This window comes from Falco cherrug, chromosome 5 (genome assembly GCF_023634085.1).
Source record: "Falco cherrug isolate bFalChe1 chromosome 5, bFalChe1.pri, whole genome shotgun sequence".
In the NCBI taxonomy this organism is placed as follows: Eukaryota; Metazoa; Chordata; class Aves; order Falconiformes; family Falconidae; genus Falco; species Falco cherrug.
In genome coordinates this window covers 60,028,036-60,049,263 of record NC_073701.1, presented here as the reverse complement: position 1 = coordinate 60,049,263, position 21,228 = coordinate 60,028,036, and the positions used below count along the sequence as shown (strand labels likewise).

The window sequence follows — 21,228 nt, the reverse complement described above, 5'->3', positions numbered from 1 at the left end:
ACACTTGCCATTACAAAACATACTATATGGGATTTGCAAAATATGCCATAAAAACATTTCCTCACTGTTACCTTTCAAGTTCATGAGAAATTCCTGTTTTCAACCCATCCAGAAGAAGGGTCATGACTGAAAGTTATTTAAGTAAAATTTATACATTTGCTTTTGAAGTGTATTGCAAGAATCGGACAAGAAATGTAGAATGAGTAAGTACTCATGCTAAAACTACACTGTGAAAACAGTTAGAAACCTGTGAGATTCCTAGCCTACATGGACAGTGGTTGCAAACCACATTTACTTATGAGATTTCAGGGCTAAAGGTATTTTGGAAACGCATAAAATGAAAATTATCCATTAAAATTACTTCAGCAAGAAAAAAAAGCTTTAGAGACTTCGGTGTTATCAGCCTACATATTTGAAATATTTCAGCTTCTTGAATCTTTTGCTTCTGTTACAGTTGCTAATAGAACATCAGAAAAAAACCCAGATTAATTTATTTCCCATATCACTAGGATTTCCCAACTTCTACGATAGAATGCTCCTACTTTAATAAAGAAAAAAAAATTAAGCCATCAGAATTATTTCCCCCTTCTTATACTCTCACATTTTAAAGACTATTCTGAATAAAGTTGAATATAGTTGAGTCAAAGCAGATGATTAGGTTACTCCATAACCAAGAAAAACTTGCTAATCATATCTAAAGTCACACTCTAAACTTTTAAATTCCTTGAAATAAAAGTTCTTCCACCATCTGCTTAAACATCCTTACACTAATGCATTTTGCTTTTTGTCCTGGTGGTGCTCTCAGGGCTGCCACAGACAAAAGTGTGTGCCAAGTAGTTTTCGTCTCACTCCTTTACTATCTGCAGTAACTGTCTCTTCTCTAATAGAAGTTTCTTAGGTCTTTTGAGAAAATCCTGGAAGGAAGATAAGCTAAGATGGCGAGTAATAATTGAATATACATTTGGACACACAGTAACTACTCAGAAGTGACCTAAATTTCAGCAATTTCTGTGCATTTTTGTGTGTGTGAAAGGAGTAGGGAGGAAAACACAGCTAAGCAGATTTGCTAATATTCAACAGGGAAAGGAAATACTACTAGAACAACAGCAAAGGTTTCATTTAAACCTGGGCTTTGTGAAAAACACTTCAAAAAGTATTTATACTGAACGTTAAGCAAAGGATAAGGATAAGTAAGAATGTTAATCCTGAATACATGCCAGGTAGGTAAAAAAAAATAAAATCTGAGAAAACACAGATCTTAAGAAACTAAGAAATCTTGTCCTTGCTTCCTGAAGGAGGCATGGCTGAGGATTTGCATTGCCAAATAAATTATTTGTGGGAGGAGGTCAGCAAGCTGTACAGCCTCTGAGATGACAAAAAGACTGAACAGATAATCTCCAAGATCCTGCAGAGGCAAAAGTCTGATGACCTCCCATCTCCCTCCTCACATACTAAGTTCACTAAAACTCTATGAGCTTGGTTTAGGGAACAGATATACTTTCTTCTCCTCTTTAAATAGAAAGGAAAGAAAAGCAAGTGGTTCTAAAAAACATGACATTCAATGCCAGAGAAGCAGAAAGCTCCTACGTATGAAGATAGTTAAATTCTTCTATATGTGCCACACACCATAATGAAAAGCAAAGGATAGATGAAGTAGTCTAAGGATCTTGAAAATCTGTTGGAACATGCCTGCATGTGTATGTGTGTGCATGTGTACATGTAGGTGCATTTACAGGTAACCACAAACACAACAAAAATTCTTTATGATCAGGTAAAAAACAAAAAAGTTATTAGAAAGCAGCCTTTTTTCTTTAGTCACACCTTTCCACAACAGTAGCAGCTATGAAATCTGACTCCAGCTTCATTTCTCTCTACAAATCTCTTTAGATGCCTTTGGGTATTTCAATGCTAAAAAAACAGGTTTTAATAGCAGACTTGCACATTCTTTCTCTACTCCTTTCTAGTAGCTTTCCCCTTGACTGCTTTCTGCAAAATTCACGCTGATAAGTCTTTGTAGACAGGCATTCAGCACCCTCCTCTGGATAACGACTGAATTTCTGTTCTGCTGTGAGCCTCTATTAGCTCAGTGGTATTCACCCAAGGTAACTCCATTGATATTTGGAAGACAACAGAGCATTACAAGAGCTAAAGCCACACAAGAACTTTCCCAGAAAAGGTAATTAAAAAAAATAACAAAAAAATTAAATGTTGCATGTCAAAAACACACACAAAAAATAGAAATTTAAGGTTATTTATCCAATAAAGATGCCAGCAAAATAATTCTTGTGTGCACATTAAACAGTGTCCTAATAAAACACTTACTTTGAAAGAAACTGCACCATAGCCCAAACGCCACCATACATCAGCCCTTTAATGAGCCAAGAATCAATGTCTAGGTCTGCTATAAACCCAACCAGCCAAATAACTAGGAAAGGAGTTCCCAGCATCACCTTCTGACGGAATTCCTATATAGAAACAAATATCAGTAAGTAACTCTATTTTCAGGAACAGATTGTATAATAAATAATATTCTATAATAAATAGGACAGTCACAAAAAACTTCAATTTTTCAGGAAGCTTGACAAAGGGGGAGGAATTTTTCTCATTTCCTGTATTTACATATCTCCAATGAATGTGTAAGGAAAAAAATCTTCCTAAAGTTTTTAATACATCAGTAATTTATTTTAGAAGAACTGTCTTCTAGAGAGTGCTGTTAATCCAGAATAAAGGTAACTAGCTCTTTTTTAAGAATCTGTCAAAGTATGAACTGCTACAGAGCACATGGTAATCTCAGTGAACTTTCAAGACTGCAGTTATGTAATTGATACAGTCATCCTGAAGTGTCTATGAAGAAAGATAGGGTCTTTTTTGTCTTATATTATGTGCATACAATTATTGATGAAGGCACTGAACTCTTTCCAGATATTCAAGCACAGTCAGAACGCACACATACACACAATGCAATGCACAATTCACTTAAAGTCAATAATCACTACGTTGTTATATTACCACAGCGTTAAAGCACAGGCTGTAGCCAGAGCTTTAATTGCCAAGACGCAATGTATCTTTAAATCTAGAAGTTGTAACAAATCAGTGATAGCAATACTTAATACCCAGCACAACACACTGCCTGGTAAGAAAATATTAACCTTAGGTAACTTATCAAACTATAGGCAGGTAGATAGTTCCTCATGCTAAGAGTAATATGTTACCCTTCATACCCTCATTTCTTGCCTCCTATCTGCACTTTTTATTTTATTTATATTAAATAACAATGTGAGAAGAGAAAGCCTCAACATAAGAGATTCACGTATTACATTATACTACAGAGACTGACTGCTGCTTTCATTCAACAAACACTACATAACTAGAGATGAGATCAGTCACAGTATCTAAAATGCTTCTTTCTTTAGATACTTCAGAGTCAGCTTTGTGAAAATCTTGGGTATCCCCAACAGTACCAGACCACTTGATACCTTCCTAACGTTTAGTTAGCACAAAAACTAAAGGTAATTGTGTGGAGGCTTCTTGCCTCCTGCTTTGAATAAAGCTCTTGGGTTTTGTTTTGTTTTAATTTTGCAAGTACTTTTGTCATAACCAGATGTTTCCTAAAACCAAAATGCAGGGAAACCACAGTACTGAACGGCTTACCTTAAACAAACACCCACCCACCCAAACTAACAGCAGCAGTAATATTGATTTAAGTAAGCATTAAACTACTTCTTACCTTATCAGCTTTTAGTTTTCTCAGAAAGGATGGACTATCATATCCCTTTGCCTGTCTTGCTTCCTGTAGGTGATTGATCATCCAAACGTTTTTCCTCTGTTTTGCAAGATCAAGTGGTGATTCTCCCTGCCAGAAGTATAAAAGTGGGGAAAAAACAATTTAAAAATAAAAGGTATTCAGAGCACTTTTGAAACAGAAGACTGGAAGATGAAAATAATAAATTCTGAATCAGTTTAAGCTAGTTGATGCCAAACATCACTCCTTCCTTTTGGTCTTTTTCACTCTCTCACAACTACACACGTGGACAAGTAGAACATTAAATGTGTGATCCTGACAGTATGTAATGACATAGCAATAATTGTTGCCTTTGGCATAACAAATTTGTTTCACTGTTCTACACACAGTCTACTAGTCTGTAAATGAAAGACTGTGCTTCCCCCTCAGCTATTGACAGGCAGCAGAAATCAAGCAAAGAGCAAGAACTTGCGACCCACTGGATCATGGAAACTCTCCCAGTCTAAAGCCTGACTTCTCAGTTAATTCTCTGTCTTTTTGGCAGAGTGAAGCTACTAATACCATGGAATGTTTCTATAAGGAATTTCTTCCAATAGCTTAATGTTCTTATATTCATCTCAGTCACTGAAGTCCTAGGAAGAAAATGGGAAAAAATAAACTGAATGCTCATGTCCAACTTATTCCAAAACTGAGCTTTTATGCTTAGCTTGTGCTTCACGTACTTTGGGTGCTAAGCCAGAAATGGTCCGTGCTTCCTCTTTCCCTACTTTCAGAGAGGACTGACAAAGCAAAAGAGAGAAACAGAGAGAGATATAGGGGCCAAAGGTGCCTACCAAACCAATTTGATTTTATTGCTTTTTAAACATCTAGGAAGACAGCTAAACAAAAGTTATTGACTGGGTCTAAAATTATAGAGGAGGCAAGAGACAACCAATTGCAGGTACCTCCAGCTTCAGTTTTGCATTTGACTCCTCTCCTCTCTTCTACTGGAGTTAACTCCCCTCCTAAACAAACCATTCATGGAGGCTTGAAAAATGGCTGAATCCTCCATCGCTCGGACCCCTCCTAAAAAAAAAGTGAGACAGGTACCAGAAACTGAAATTACCCAGAAAGGGCAATAATTACTACAGACAGAAGAGATTTCAAAGATTAAAAAGTGCAGTTAGCTACCTATATCCCATAGGAAAACAATGGGAACTGAGTACTTAACTGTCATTTTTGCCCTTGAAATCTTGTTCCAAATCTCTAAAAGGAGAGTAAATAGCACAGACTACAGATTATGAGGTGAAGATTTTTGCTACTTAACAGGATCTCACACTCCCTTCTGTGCGAGAAGTTTAACTAGCAAAATCAGTTTTAAAAAAATAAACTTTTAACTTGGCTTCAAAGTTATTTAGCCAGATGTTTAAGAAACAAATTAAAGTAACTCCATCCTCAACAGAAATGCCTGAAATCGAGCTCTGGTGCCTGCTTCATGATAAATTTAATAGCACCTTGAATTGCTAATATCTGGAATACTCCAGAGATGCTGTTGTTTTAATATCACCTTATATATCCAGACTGTAAATATTACCTGTGGACAAGCAATTCCCTCTGGGAGTTGATCTCCCAAGTAAATCCTGAAGTTGTCTTGGGGTCCGGCTGAGCATCCCTTCCACTAGAGGGCCTTGAGACACCTAGGAACTGCCTAGATAAAAAGATTGAGGGAGCTTTAAAGAAGTCTTTGACTATGTTTCTCATCATCTGGCCATTTTAATATTTTCCTTGTACTCACAGGGATGGTGGATGGCTGACTTGCTTAGAAAGCAAAAAAAAAAAACAACTTAAAATTTGGGAACTTTATCTAGTAACACGCTTAGTTTGCCAGCAAGCAATAAGGCTTCAATAGTACATACTTGACGTGTTTAGATAGAAAGAATAATCTGAAGAGTCATTACCACAGGGAACTTTACATGCAGACTTCCACAGACAAGTCTACAGATACACTGCAAATAACAAAACTACATCTAAAGTCCATTCAATGATTCGTTAACAGGTTAAAAATAAATCTTCCTTAAACCATAAGGGCTCTTTTAGGTCTCTATCACTCTCTAGTAAAAAAGGAGTTTCTGCTTATATTTAAATAAAATGTACAGGTATCCCCACAACCCCCAGTGGTAAGCTGACTCCCTGTGAAATTCTGTCCTCACCTGTCCAATCTTGCGTGGCAAGATGATTTCCTTGAAAAAAAATCAAACAAAAAAACCCCCAAACACCCCACTCTGAGTACTGAAAAGCAGCTTCCAACTCCCAACTGTAATCCAGATGTCAAAAAGGAAAGTATCTTACTACCAAAATAAAAGTAGTATTTTCTTGTACAACATAATATGAAGAGAATAAATAACACAAACAGGACTTGCAGCAAGCTTTATTATAGAGTAAGAATGCTACTCTTCATCTACTTCTCAAACTGTTATGCAACGTAAAATGACCACCTTACTGAGATGACTGGTTTCAATTAGTTCCAAACCTAAGTGACCAGCAGCATGTGCCTTTCTAACACAGACTGCCTAGAGCTGGTAACAACAAGGTCAAAGCTCACACCTAACATTCAGCCACTTCATAACTTGAAAAAGACAAACAGCTTTTAGCTCGTGTATTTCTTTAAGCCTTTGCTGTCTTTCCACCATTCTTGGTCAATTTCATGGGCTATCTGAGAAAAGGACTGCAATAGACAGAGCTGCAGAAATCTGGAAGTGACTGCATCAGAAAGGAGCCTTTCAAAATTCCTTTTATTTCTGGGGAAACATGAGCCAGACACTTAACCAGGTTTTGGCTCAAAGAAAACTTTTTTGCTGAACAGCCAAAGGAGAAGCACAAAACTGAGTTTCTATATACCTAAAAAAAAAATCAACAAATTCTTTTATTTCCTATATGTTTATTATGACCCAAATCAGCATGTTATTTATAAAGCCACTGGCAGGCCGGTAAAACTGCCATTCCTAGAATGATTTTGATCCTCTGAAGATCCTACAAACCTGAGAAGGCATGCAAGAAACCTAGACTTCACTGCAGAAAGCAGGCAGTTGTTAATAAAACCAGGCACATGTCTTCTGGCATGACTGGAAAGATATCATGATCCAGCAAGTTCAAAACCCTATTTTTCTACTGACTGCTGCTGTCTGTCAATAAAGAAGGAAAGACCATGAACTGGTTCAGGCTAGCAGATACTTTTTCATTTGGTCAAACATATGAATTTTTATTACAGGTTTCATAAGAGTCCAGAAACGTATGTAAGGTGGTGACTTTAAAACTCTAATCACACTAATCAGTCTGCCAAGGGAGGCAAGGTATGACACACTGATTTTTTCCCCCCCCCCCCAAAAATACCTTAATCTTACCATTAGGTGGCATAGAAAAAAAAACTTTTTCAACCGCTTACAAGTAAGACTAGAAGCACAATTCATCCACACGACTGACCTTACCAACCAGGAATAATTATTACATAGTGACATCAATATATGCAAGAGGTTAGTTGATTCATTTTAAACATGGGAAAAGCCATGCGGTTTTTCTAGTGAGTTTTCATTCATGATCATCAGTATTTCTGATATTCTGAAGTGGATGTAGGACCTAGAAAGCTACTAGCAAAATTTGACTGCATTCTTAAAAAGACTGTTCCATGCTGTTCAAGAAAACAGATGTGTGTATATATATACTTTTTCACCATATTTCTATCACTTGCGGCCAAGCAAAACAGGCCCTGGCCATCTTAATCAGTAGGGGAAAAATGGTGAAAAGTCAAATAAATGTAATTAAGCATTTAATATTTTATAAATGTAGATTTACAGCTGTATCTCCAGTGTAACCACTGTTAGCTCGTCAGTAAAACTCATCAAGTGGAAAATACAAATATTTGAAGAGAAATTGAGTAGAGAATTCTTTTTCTAAAAGTGAATTCTCTGACACCACAGAAGAAACAGCTTGGGTGGTGGAGTGCATCTAATTTGATACACAGAATAGTCTAGAGGCAATGGACAAAAACATGTTCAACAGGCACACCTCTCACTGCTGAAGAAGCTCTTACAGTAAGACTCCAAGTCTATGGCATAAATTCCAACAACTGCTTGGCTAGGGATGGACTCTGTCAGTGCTGAATCTAGATTCATCATTAAGAGGTTCTGGTGGAGTGATCAGGCAACTTAAAAGTTCTGATGCAAAAGAGAGCCCATTTCCTTATTTTACTCCTATTGGTATTTTTAGGCCTCCCAACTTCCTTACTGCCACTGGGAGATATACTAGAGCATTTGTCACCTCTCTGGAAGAGGACAGAGATGTCTCACATCCAACAAACAGGGAGTCACCCCAGAACTTCACTATTAGACATTCAGTCAAATTTCCAATCTTGCATCCAAACGCATGGGTCTTCACGCATGCAGTCTAAACCCCATTCCCATGTATTTGCACATATCCATTGGTAAATTGTTTATATCCTGAAGGTGAAGATTTAGTGCTTATGCATCACTGTTAGGAAAAAGTTATTCCCAAATTAAACATCAGTGGCATGGCTTTTTCTCCGTCTTCATGATCCTACCACACCCACAAATAACAATCTATTACTAAGATTTATCATAAGCTCTGTTATTTCTGCCTGAAACCACTTACAATAAAAAACAGACCAAGTTTTTACCTTTATATTTTGAGCATCAACATTAGCTCCAGCTTCTAACAGAAGACTAATAACTGTAGTATTTCCTGCTAGCACAGCCCAGTGCAATGCTGTGTTTTTATGATATTTGTCTCCAAGATTAACAGAAACATTAAATGTAAGTAGTAACCGGGTTGGATCCACACTAGAAAAGAAAATTCTTGTTAGATCTACAGAAGATAAACTCAAATACATACCGACTTACTGTTAATGAGTTCTATAAAGAACATTAATCAGGTACACTATGTAATTGCAAAGTGACATTTTTTGCTGATGATTATGAGTGGCTCAAACTCCCCTCCCACCAAAGCACAACCACAATTCTCTTGACTTTTCAAGGAGCTCAATAAGACACCTTGTCATGGAATGTCACAAAACACGTTTGTTAATACAATTCTGTTTTCTCATTTACCAAAACCTAACAATATTAACAGATTTGTAAAAGCATGCACACGATTATATACTTGGCAGCTAACAAACAAATTTCAAAACATGCTATATTCCCACTTCCCATTCCAAAAGATGAAAATAAAATAGGATAATAATGTTGGTAATAGTAGGTACTTGTAAAAGCTAACCATTTTTCCTCTCAACAATTGAGGGAGATCGTCCCTTCTAGGCAGGAATCTAATTCAGACAAATTTGCTCTTTGGAGAATTGTTATTCTAAACCAACTTTTGCCAATCATCTCCACAGGAAGATTTACTTTGTAAACGAACACTTCGTATTAAGTGAGTACCTCTGCATAATATCCTCTCTCTTGAGCAGGCTAGGATCAAGTTAATATTTCTTCATAGTTGTGCCTATGGTGCTGTGTTTTGGACTTGTGACCAAAACTGTGTTGATAACTCACCCGTGTTTTAGCTGTCACTGAGCACTGCTTACACAGCATCAATGTCTTTTCTATTTCCCAGACTGCCCCGCCAGCGAGCCGGGTGGGGGTGGGCAAGAAGCTGGGAGGCGACACAGCTGGGACAGCTGACCCCAGCTGACCAAAGGGATGTCCCACACCTTGTAATGTTGTGCTCAGCCATAAAAGGTGGGGGAAGTAGGAGAAAGGGGGACATTTGGAGTTATGCTCTTTGGCTTCCCAAGTAACTGTTTGGTGTGATGGAGCCCTGCTGTCCTGGAGATGGCTAAACATCTGCCTGCCCATGGGAAGTACTGAATTCATTCCTTGTTTTGCATTGCTTGGGCATGCAGCTTTTGCTTTATCTATTAAACTGTCTTTATCTCAACCAGTGAGTTTTCTCACTTTCACACTTCTGATTCTCCTCCCCATTCCACTGGCTGAGCGGGGCTGATTTATCACAATGGGGTTAATTCACAACAATCATAAATGAAGAAAGATAAAGTGGCAGTTGCGGAAAGAACACTGACTAGTTTAAGAAAAAAAATATTAAAAAAATCAAAACAAGTCACTACTATACGCCACCTAGCTAACATCAGGGGAAAGTCAAAACTGCAGCGAGATATTACCTATGTGTTCTGTAAGCTGCCCACATTAAAGGTGTCATTCCATTTTGATCCATCATATCTACATCCTAAAAAAGCAAAAGCAAAAAAAAATTGGTGAGATAAGTAAACATGCTCAAGATCCAGTAGAGACAAGGTTTGCAGTGAGAAGCAGTATTTTAAGACTAACCAACTAGAGAAAAATTAGCAAGATTTAGTACGTAATAAAATAGTATTTAAAAAATGAAAACAGACATAAACACCACTATTGCAAAAAGGTACTCAATCCAATCTATTTTGTAAACTAAGCAACAGTCATGCTGTGTAAGACTAGTCATTTCTATGTTACTATTATTCTTCAACATAAAAGATACATACAGGTGGTGTACTATTGCACTCAAAAGCAGGAAAAAACCAAAATAATGCACCAATATTTAATAAGATACTTGACAAATTAGCATAAATACTATGGCCTGAATCCTACATCCTACTGAATGCTAGCTCCATCTATTTTTCCACCTGCAAGGCAATTTTCCTTAGTTCACTCCATTCCAAAGGTAGTTACATACCTGGATATCAAGTTAATGGATGCTAGAAAATTTTTAATTTTTAAAAAAGCCATTAATAAAAACAACCTACCCAGAAATAAAACTGATCTACAATCAAGTGTTGACTAAACTGATGGCTAAAAATATAAAAAAAATCACCATTATTACACTTAACAGCACATAGCCACAGAATGACAGCACCATCCAGACAATTCTTTCAGATCCATCAGAAAGGCTCTTTACCTAAAGTATTTAGGTATCCTGAGATCCCTGCCTCACTAACATAGAAGTTAGTAATTCCTGAATACATTGAACAGATGAGACTCGAGCACATCTGTCCAAGTTCCACAGACCATCACCAACAAAATTACTCTAAGTTAACTTATAATGCAAGACCTGAACAGTTTTCCTCAGAGGCGAGAGCGCTACGTCAGTATTTACTATGCTACTCCCCGCAGTCCTTAAGTGGGAAACGTTGCTGAAAGTGTTTCAGTAAAGTCTTTTTTTACTACAGAAGCTACGGACAGAAACCCAGAAAATGGATGATGTTGCTTTCCATCACCCCCATAACCTTCTCCTCCACTCCAGTAGTCTGCCAAATGCCCAGTACCCCAGGATCCCTGCTCATGGTGCTGCTACCCTGACCCAGGAAGTTGTTTTCCAGAAAGTCCAATTTAGCTCTTCCAAATAATTGCTTTGAAAACATCCCTAGCCTGCAGATAACTTTACATTTCAGAGCTTTTACTCCGTTGCTTGATTTAAGAAAAAAATCTAAAATATAAAAAGCAGTCGATGGAAAGAAAACCATTACTTTATCATATTGTTTGTTCAGGGGAGAGTTACATGCGTTGAGACCAGGATCCAAGTCTGCTTGCCCACAGTACCTGTATAGATTAGATCCTTTTGAGCCTAGTAGGACCATGCAAATGCTGGCACTCATTTTAACCTCCTGTTGCTGAGATCGTGAAGGAAATTAGAACTACAGCCTAACCTGAAGCTCATTCATCCTTGAGAGGCATGACTTTGATTCACAGGTCCCACTGTGTGAACAACATATTTTGAAGTTTGTACTAATTACTGTAACATGAACAATCACTCTTTCATCTTTACATTTCATATAGAAAAGCAATTCTTCATAACAGCAGGGACCTGATTGCCTGGATGTAAATAAAACGATTCCTTCAGTGATTCCACCTGACAAATCAAAAGTACACTTTGCACACTAGGTGACACTTAGCTAAAAGGAAAAAAAAAAACCAAAACAACAAACAAGCCATGAGCTCCAGACTATTCCCTGCACATAAATTACCTAGGCAGGCTGCAGTTATTACTCATATTAAGGTACAACATGGGCTGAGGCAGATCCCCTTTCAAAGGAACTTTAAGAAGAACTAACAAAGCACAACAGCCTACACTGACCTTTATTTTGACATTTATTTAGTTGTCATTTACGACACAGGTACTACAATTAGGTTCAGAACAAGGGCAAGTCTATTCTTTGGATATAAGAGAACCTGGTCTCTATAAAGACAAAAAGGCAAAAAAAATTTGCAAGTAGTATATATGGTAAGCCCACACAAGCAAAAGCAGTTCAACTTTCCAAACCCAATTCATGGCATCACAAAGGATGTGGGGGGATTAATGACCTCGTATGTACTTATTAAAGGAAAATAAGAAGTAGAAACATTTATTTCCCTTAGTTTCTGCAGTTCTATGTAGTATAGCTAGAGAGCTATGAGTTTAGGGATTGTTATTACAATGCTATTGATATTACTGTATTTTAAACATAAAAATCAATACATAATTTTAAAGTTGGACTTTCTGAAGTACTGCCAAAAATTACTGTTAAAATTAATTCAAACTTATGGCACGAAAAGGATACAAAAATCATACTTGATAACATTTGGAGGATTCAATAAGAATCATTCTTTTAAAAGTTACTGATAAGGACAGCTGTTTGCAAGATAATAGGTTTTAAAATTTAAAGCAAGTTTCATGTGTTTATGTATGTACACATGTAAAGACACAGCTTCTTTCAGATTGAGGTATTACATGCTCAGCTGAATAGGATAAATATGTATATAAACATGAGGACAAACAAACATTTACAGGGAGATTTCATAATCACAGTAGAATATTTTAAAGGACGTTTATACTTCATTAATGCTATGTTTTAAACAAGTACACACTTGTATAACATCTGCAAGATCTGTCTGGTAACATAAAACCCACATACAATTATACGTAATTTGTGAACAAAATACAAAACTTGTTCCTGATGAAAAAGCATTTCTCTCTAATCATTATCTCTTACAAAACAGCAATTATATATGATCAGTCACTTCTTATGCCTAGCTTACTCTCTAGCATACACTAAATACTTTTTCACCAAACAGTTCTCAGATACAGACTGAATACTGCATGGAGCAATAGTTTGGTTTTTCTCTGCATGTAAAGGCACAAATAATTTTCTGCAACAAATTTAGTATTTGTTTTACACAGACCACAGCCACTGATTCCATAGTCATATTCTATCTGACTCATTGGATCATATCTCACTTGCTGGTTCAAAGAATAAGCAGAATACCAAAGTGTGAACAGCATTAGCAAGACCGTAAAACAAGCGGAGGGCTTTGACTTTTCTATACGGTTTACAAAGTAAATAAAATTTGTGCTTCAGGCACATTTCTGTGGGTGAATAAATCTACAAATTATAATAGAGTGAGTAGCATAAAGGTGAACATGAACATTGGCATACAGAATGAAGGATGGGAGACAACAAGTAATGAGTACATATGCTATACACACTTTACAGATCTAGCAGTAACATAAGAGCCTAGCAAGAAGGTTTTAGGTTGTTTTGGTTTTTGTTATTTAAACACAAAATTAGTAACAGCAATAAATAAAAGTTGCAGACTGAGGTGTAAAAAAAGTCATGACCTATGTCAACTCTTTCATTAGATTCTTTACCCATGTATAACCTGATGATTCTGTGAAGAATTCTAAAATATTTGCTATCATCATCACTGTTAACATTTAAAGATTAAATTAATTAGAACTAAAGAATGTAAAAGAATAACTGCTAGAATTTCCATATACTACACTAGACAGGTGTGAATTAAAGCCAAAGTACTCAGACCACTATCAGAGGAAATTAAGTCTGGCAGGTGGCACATCAATACTGTAGTCTACAATAAAAGACATTGAATTATTTTTATACTTAGTAAGGCAAGTATTTTGCATTTTCTGAATGATAGGTATAGGCTTCAATCATTTTCCTACTCCAATTTTGAGTAGAATCAATTTAAATATTATATTACTTAAAATTTACCTGTCCCTTTGCTATCAGATAAGCAACAATTGAAGTATGTCCAAACTGGGCAGCCAAATGAATACAGCTACATCCTTCTCCATCAATTAGCGACGGATCTGCCCCATATTTCATCAGCTGTACAACCATGGATAAGTGACCCTGTCTAAATGTAACAAAACACAAAAAACAAACAACTGAATAACTACATACAGAAAAACTATTTAAATATGAATATTTTAATACAACAAATATGTTTAGCAGTTAATTATACTAGTGAAGCTTCCACACTTCGACTCATATTTTGAAAACAACTGTCGTGATCTTAGTAAGCATATGAACAAATTCTACGCAGCCAATGGATTCATCACATGCAATTCACTTAAGGGTGTTGTGTACTGCCTAGTCAACAAAACCCCCTAAGTTCTTAGTACAGAAATCTAGTCTACTGTAGTGTCTTCCAATGCACATATGAAACCTACTGTTTTAAGAGATGCCAAACTGGCTACATACTCTCACTTTCTGTGGGGCAGATGGTTTATCCTTCTACTATCAAAAATAGTAGTGAAATAAAAATAGGAAGAAAAAAAAGGAAAACTGAAGGCCTGCACTTCCTCCACATTACATTAAAAGCTTAAGCATCTTTTTGGCATAATGAGCCTAGGTATATCCTTCTTGTAGACACAGTGCCTAACTGTCAGTACAGAGTTTTTGACATGAGCAGAAAGACCTTTTCCATCCGTCAGAAGCAGCTTCAGACAATGCTTCATAGAACAGATTACAGGTACAAACACCAAGAAATTTAATCAAGCTTTTGTACTGTTAACACAGAACTTGAGTATGATCTGTAACAAAAAGAATTGCATAAGCTAAAGCATTTAACAGAGGCTAATGAGCAAGTCTTAATTTTTAGTTAAAAAAAAAATAATCATTTTCATACATTAAATGTTCTAAAAGCTAATTTTCTATGTCACCTTTTACAGTCTACAGTTAAAAATATTAATATGGACAGTGTTCCTTTCTCGCCTATTTCTAGGTGGTTGTCTGAAGGAGCAGCTACTACTCAAAGGTTGTCTTCCATTTTCCCAGCCATTCATCATTCTCAGACCACCTTCTACCACGTAAATCTGATTTTACGTGCATCTTTAAAAAGAATCGACACATGTAATAGAACACTGCAAGGACAATGTCACACAAAATCATCCCAAGCCCCATCTGCACAAATGTCGCTGAACTTCAGGAGACTGACAAAAGAAAGATCTCCAAAATAAGAGTAAACCAAGGTGACTACAGACTCTGATTTTACTTTACTCCTTGTCTTATCATAGCAATCATCTTCCTCTACATTAGAAAGAGTCAAGGCAAAAACTGAACCATATGCTGAAAGCTCCTGTAGCTCAAACATTCCCCATTCACAGTGTGCCCAGTTATCAATGACTGAATTAATTCTTGTACAAAGTACCCTCATAAAATATAGCAATTTCATAAACCAATCAGTAGCAAATTCCAAGCTGAGCAAAAACACAGGAAAAGAAAATTCCAGAAGACTTTTCCCCACCTTGTTGCCCAGTGAAGTGGGGTAGAATTTAAATCTCCTCCAAGCTGATCGACAATAGCACCTTTTGATATATAGTATCTGGAATAACAGAAATAGTAAACATTATTGCTTGTCTTGGATAACATAAATGACACACAGTAAGCATGTTTGATGTTACGCAACACAGACAGTTACAGACCCGAAGACCAGAACCTTTCCTTGCCTTCGTATAACCTTCCTTTTTAGGGGTCACACATGCAATTTTTTGCCTTTTTGATGTGGGTTGGGACAGTAGGGATGCTTCCTACTGTGTTTTAAACATGCTGAGATTTCCTAGTTTGGTTCTAAGGTAAAACAGAGTAATTGCTACATATATTGGTATAAACTGTGCTGCCACAGGAGTATTAAATTAAATGGATCCTTTTAAAATATTGAGGGGTTGCTGCATTAAGAACTCTGAATTATTGGTAAAAGAATATGCTGGCAGAAGACTAGCATATTTAGCTAAATGTTAGCTAAAGACTAGCACATTTGGCCGAATAGCAAAATTATATACAATTCAACTTGCAGCATGTATGGAATAGCCCTGCTGAAGTCATCATTCCAAGAGCTCACACTTAAGTTATGTGTTTAGCCTAGTACTAAGACTTTTATGGACTTCTCAATTGTTACTAATCAAAAGACAAAAACGTCTTGAGTATTTAAAAAATACTTCTAAATGATGGGCTAGAAATTATTTTTCCCTGAAGAACATCCATAAAAAGACAAGCTACTTGTAGAAACAAAACAAGTCACCCATGTTCAACTGCAGCAACTCATATTCATAGTAATTTGTACTGTTTCTGTGAACTGTTTTCCTTGCTTTTTTATATAGGACACTATACTGTCCTTTGTAAAGAAAATGCACAGCTCACAAAGAAATCAATGTTTTTTAAAAACACACCTTCCCAGAAGGTTTCTAGTTTTTCATCCACTACTATACAAGCTAACAGACCTTTGAAAAGTACTATGTAGCTATAGATTCCCAAGTGCTTGCACATTTCAAGTATCTGCACCTGCAGACTTTTTGCTTTCAAAATACGCATCACTATATATGAGTGCTGCTCTCCCACCCACACAAACTGTCCTTCAAATCTTCAGCACTGAGTTTCTGGCACCTCAATTTCCTCTAAGTGTTTCAAGACACAGCAAGAAGAAGGGCAACAAACAGAACACTTTGAAAAACATTACTCTAAGTAACTACCTTCTTGTTCTTTTGTGCTTATTGATTCAGACAGCGCAAACTTCAAAATCAGCCCAAAAGTTACCTTTAGGAACAGAAACTGAAAAATGCATCAGCTATACCTGTCCACACGGAAAACATCTAAAGGAAATGTCCTTTCATACATTTGCTTTAGAGCCACCAGACACAATGAAGTACTTTAGCAGACATGCTGAAGTCATACAAACTCTGGTTTATATGACAAACAAGATCTGCTCTGATGAATGTTGGACAGTCCACTCCGCTGGTCTTCAATACCAAAGGAACAAAATTGCAAAATCTCTGTGCTGAAGTTAAGCTTTTGGATTTCTCAATGAGAACAACCAAAGAAAGTCTTGGTCCCATGTAGGTGAAAAGACGAGACGTACATAAGGTAAAGGGACAATGTAATTTTGTTATTGTGAAGTACAGCTACCAAAGAACAAATTTGAAAAAGACACTGAGAAGCTATTTAGATTGCCTTGTGAAGGAGTTCCCAAGGAAATCATGTCTAAATAAAAGATAACACAGAAATTCACAGTCAAAGCTTGGATCCATCTTGCTGATGTGACAGCCACTCATGGGGAGGTATACAGATTGTCTTCATCCAAACACTGATCCCCACAGGAACACAGAATATGTTGAAATTCTACTGAGCAGCAGCACTGCTTACTGGTTAGTGTGTTTTATTTAGAAAGGAGAACTTGCAATTTGACAACTGGGAAAAGACAAGGTGGCAACCTCCTGCCAGATGGTATACTGAAATAACATTTTATGTTCCCTTAAGGGTGTTCTTAGCCTAAGTTGAGATTTATCACTGTATTTCAGTCTCAGTACACATAAACAGTGAGATTTTTCTGCAAAACCAGACCACACAATCTCTTTGTCTAGGCAGATCTTGCAGAAGGAATTTTCTGCTTTGTGAGAATGTCCCTGGAGAAAGGAGGAACTCTGTGATTCTACTCTCAGTGAGTCATTGAAGCTTCCACACTAGAAGATGCCAGGTGTGCAAGTCCTATTTGAGCAATCTACTGACATTCAAAGTAAGCAGATCTGATAAGAGGTCTCCTTAAGAAGAAAATACTTCCACTGATCTTTACGTTAGGATCACTAAGTCTTTGCCAGATATTTTAAAACTGCCCCAGCTTGCATTCCATGCTTGTGGAATCAAAATGCATGCAGTCACTGTTGCTAGAAGGAGGAAAAGTAGAACAGAAGTTCTTGTATGGAGAAAGTTTGACACAAGGAATGGGGAAATCCAGGCAGTAGGGAACTGCAGAGAGATGAGGCCAATGTTTTAATTTTTACAAAACTGAGCTGAAGAGAGATCAATAGATCAGTGTCATGATGAAAAAAGAATTATGTTTTGTATGTCTGACACTCATCCCCAATCCTATAGAAATAAGAACAGGTGTTTCAGTTTTCCTTATAATGTATCAATGGCTTTCACTGTGATCTATGCTGAATGCGGAAATAGAGTGGAGACTTGTGGAAAGATGTGATAGGATCAAAGCAAAAGAAAACCCCAGAATAATTTCAATCTAAGGAAACAGAATAAACCAGTGTCTCACAAAATAGTGAGAGAGCACTCAGCATGATGGGTGATATAAACTAAAATAAATCAAGACCCCCTGAAGATAGGTGAACTTAGAGCATAAGAACTGCATCAGGAGGAATGAATCTCAGATACATTTAAACACATCAGTAGTCCCATGCACTCTAGTAAACAGCAGGAAGAAAATGCAACACAGTATGTCACAGTGGTAAAGATGCATCAAGAAGGAACACCACCTTTGATATATTGTTGAGGAAAATGAAGAATTAGACACATTAAAGAACATTAAATTATCAGGGCTCACTAATATAACCTGAAAAAGATATAGCTGGTGCAATTAAAGTTATGTTGCATTAAAATTCTGAGAACAAGTTTCCAGCACTCAAACGCAAGTGGAGAGATCTTCCTAACATATAATAAAGACCTAAGTGGAAATTCAGATAGAGATCTAAGCACAGACTTCCATCTACCTGAATGTGACATTTTGATTTTCAACCAATCCTATGTCCAATATAATTGCTACAGCAGGAAATTGTTAGCAACACACTTGGAGGGGACAAAAAAGGTAAAATATACCACAAAATACTCACATGTTAAAGTACTTCTTTCACAAATTTAGCTTCAAAAGAGGACTAACCGGGAACTTAAAATCTGGTCTGATTTTACTCTGTGAATGACAGAAGATCCTCAAGCAAATTTTTCTGGGCAGTTGTATTTGGTTTGTTTTGGTTTCTTTTTTTTTTTTTCTTTTAAAGAAAAAGTAGCAGAATACATAAAATGCTAGTGAACTAAAGCATTAAGTCATAAACAAAAATCACACAGATAGATTCACTGCACTGTGAAGCTAATACAGAAAATACACATACAGAAACGTCATCCACAATACAGGTTTATTTTTCCAAATGCCTTGTGACATTCTGATATTTTCAAATGATGATAGCTGTCTCAAAGCCTTTTACTTTTCGGACCATGTAAAGACATATCCAAAAGATGGAATATCTGTAATGCAAATATGCCTTCCAACAGCTCAAATAAGATGAACAATTCATTGCACATAATTCGTTAAGAATTTGAGATGGATGAAAAAGTGAGCTTGAAATATCATAACTGCTTTTAGATGCTGTACTTTTCTTAAAGAAAAACTGCTATCTGAAAAAAATTATGCATTTCAGTTATTTCAGTTGTAAATTGTAAAATGCTAGCCACAAAGACCCAGGACAACCCTGAAGGAAAACTGAATGAAAAGGAAGAAAACAGTAAGGTCTAAAATGTACTCTCACAAAAAAGGTTATAAAGGTAAGCCAGGGTCCTGCATCACTTCTGCAAGAGGCTCTCTTTTAGCGTGCCAGAAAGCACACGGGTTACCTATCTTATAATGAAAGGAAGATACCAAATGCAGAATTATGGTTTCCATGAAACGCTTCTACCCACAACAGAGACATGAAACCTGTTGTGCTATCTGTTGTGTCTAATAAAAAAATAAAATCTTTCAGAATCACTAAATTATTTCACAGAATTGTTTAGTTTGGAAGGGGCCTTTGGAGATCATCTAGCCCAACCATCCCTGATCAAAGCAGCTAGATGACGTTGGCTAGGACCATGTCCAGTTGGGTTTTGATATCTCCAAGGATGGAGAGTTCTCAGCCTCTACAGGCAACCTGTGCCAGTGCTCAGTCACCCACACAGTAAAATAAGTATTTCCTAATGTTTAGATGGAATTTCATGTGTGTTTCAATTTGTGTCTCCTCTGCCTCTTGTCTGCCCTGGGCACTACTGAAAAAAGTCTGGCTCTTGCCTCCTTTACACCCTCTCATCAGGTGTTTACATACATTGGTAAGATCCCAGGCATTATATATTACCAGATATTATGTTACCAGGTATCTCAGGGACTTGCATACATTGCTACGATCCTCCTTGAGGATCTTACATTGACAAGATAAGTCTTCTCTTCTCTTGACTGTCGTCCAAGCTCTTTCAACCCCCTCTCTAGAGGGGACTAGAACATGTAAGATGTTCTAGTCCCTTAACCATCTTTGAGACCCTGCACTGGACTCACCCCAGTAAGTCCCTATCTTTCCTGCAAAAGGGAACCCACAACTTCACACAGGCATCCAGCTTCAGCAGCTGGACAGGAGGATCACCACACCCTCAACATGCTGGCAATGTTTTTCTTAATGCTGCCCGGTATACCATTGACCGCAAGGCTGCATTGCTGGTTCACCGTTAGCTTCCTATCCCCTAGGGCCCAAAGTTCCTTCTCATCAGATCTAAATTTTTATCTATTTACTTATCTTTATTTAACCTTCCTTTAAGAGAACTGCATCAGGACACATAAAGTCCTTTAAAAACAAGATGAGAAACGTTACCCTGAAATCTTCTAGAAACTTAAGATCTGCTCTGATAAAGGTGCTGGTGATGGACATACATAGGGAGAATGTGCTTAAATGAAGGTTTTGCATTTGTTTTTATGTGTAAGTGTACACATTTACTAATAAGGACTGTTTTGAAAAGTGGACCGATTGAAGACATGACATTTATACCAATTGAAAAGTGAACTGATTGAAGATGTGCAGTTTATGTCAAATATTCTAGAAACCTGCTGATTCAATGATATTTTTTGTGTATTTGGACTTACTTGCATGTACTTAATTCATTGTTTTGTTACAAGTGGAGAACAAAACCCAAACATGTTCTATACACGCTAATGATTTGTAAAACAGCAAGTACTAAGAATTACCCCTTAAGCTATCCATGTTCTGAAGGATAAAAATAGGGTTTAAAACACAGTCTCAAATATTATGTTCCAGATTTTATAAACTGAAAAGCAAAAAACCCTCCAAATCCCACAGCTCCCACTATTAAAGATTTTGTTATTACTTGCAAGGAGAGGTGCTGCAATGTAACCTTTTGTAACAGCTGTGTTTTTAAAATGCAAAGTTATTTAAGTTAGAACTTCTCAAAATGCTGAATGAAGTAGGAATTGCTCCTGGCATCATATTAATCTTTCTTAATCAAACCTTCCACTATCATATCACATCAAACTTTTCCTCTTCAAAAAATAAATTTGGTATTTCAACAAGTATATCATGGTATAAAGAAATTGCATATGCAGCTGAATGGCTGTTCCACAGGTTTATCTCATCAGAGAAGAGTC

General features: G+C 36.8%; 1 protein-coding gene across 3 annotated transcripts in view; it reads right to left on the bottom strand.

The window, feature by feature from the left end:
* ZDHHC17 (zinc finger DHHC-type palmitoyltransferase 17) overlaps positions 1-21,228 on the bottom strand; it is a 71,944-nt gene that overhangs the window by 22,439 nt on the left and 28,277 nt on the right. For all 3 annotated transcript variants that reach the window (XR_008732377.1, XM_055711287.1, XM_055711288.1), the window contains exons 4-9: positions 15,301-15,378; positions 13,764-13,908; positions 9,909-9,973; positions 8,412-8,574; positions 3,728-3,853; positions 2,323-2,465 (exon numbers count right to left, since the gene is read on the bottom strand). Coding sequence is in view for 2 of the 3 variants with exons in the window: in XM_055711287.1 (XP_055567262.1) it covers positions 2,323-2,465; positions 3,728-3,853; positions 8,412-8,574; positions 9,909-9,973; positions 13,764-13,908; positions 15,301-15,378 (720 nt within the window). In the remaining variant the exon portion in view is untranslated. The remainder of the gene's footprint in view (positions 1-2,322; positions 2,466-3,727; positions 3,854-8,411; positions 8,575-9,908; positions 9,974-13,763; positions 13,909-15,300; positions 15,379-21,228) is intronic.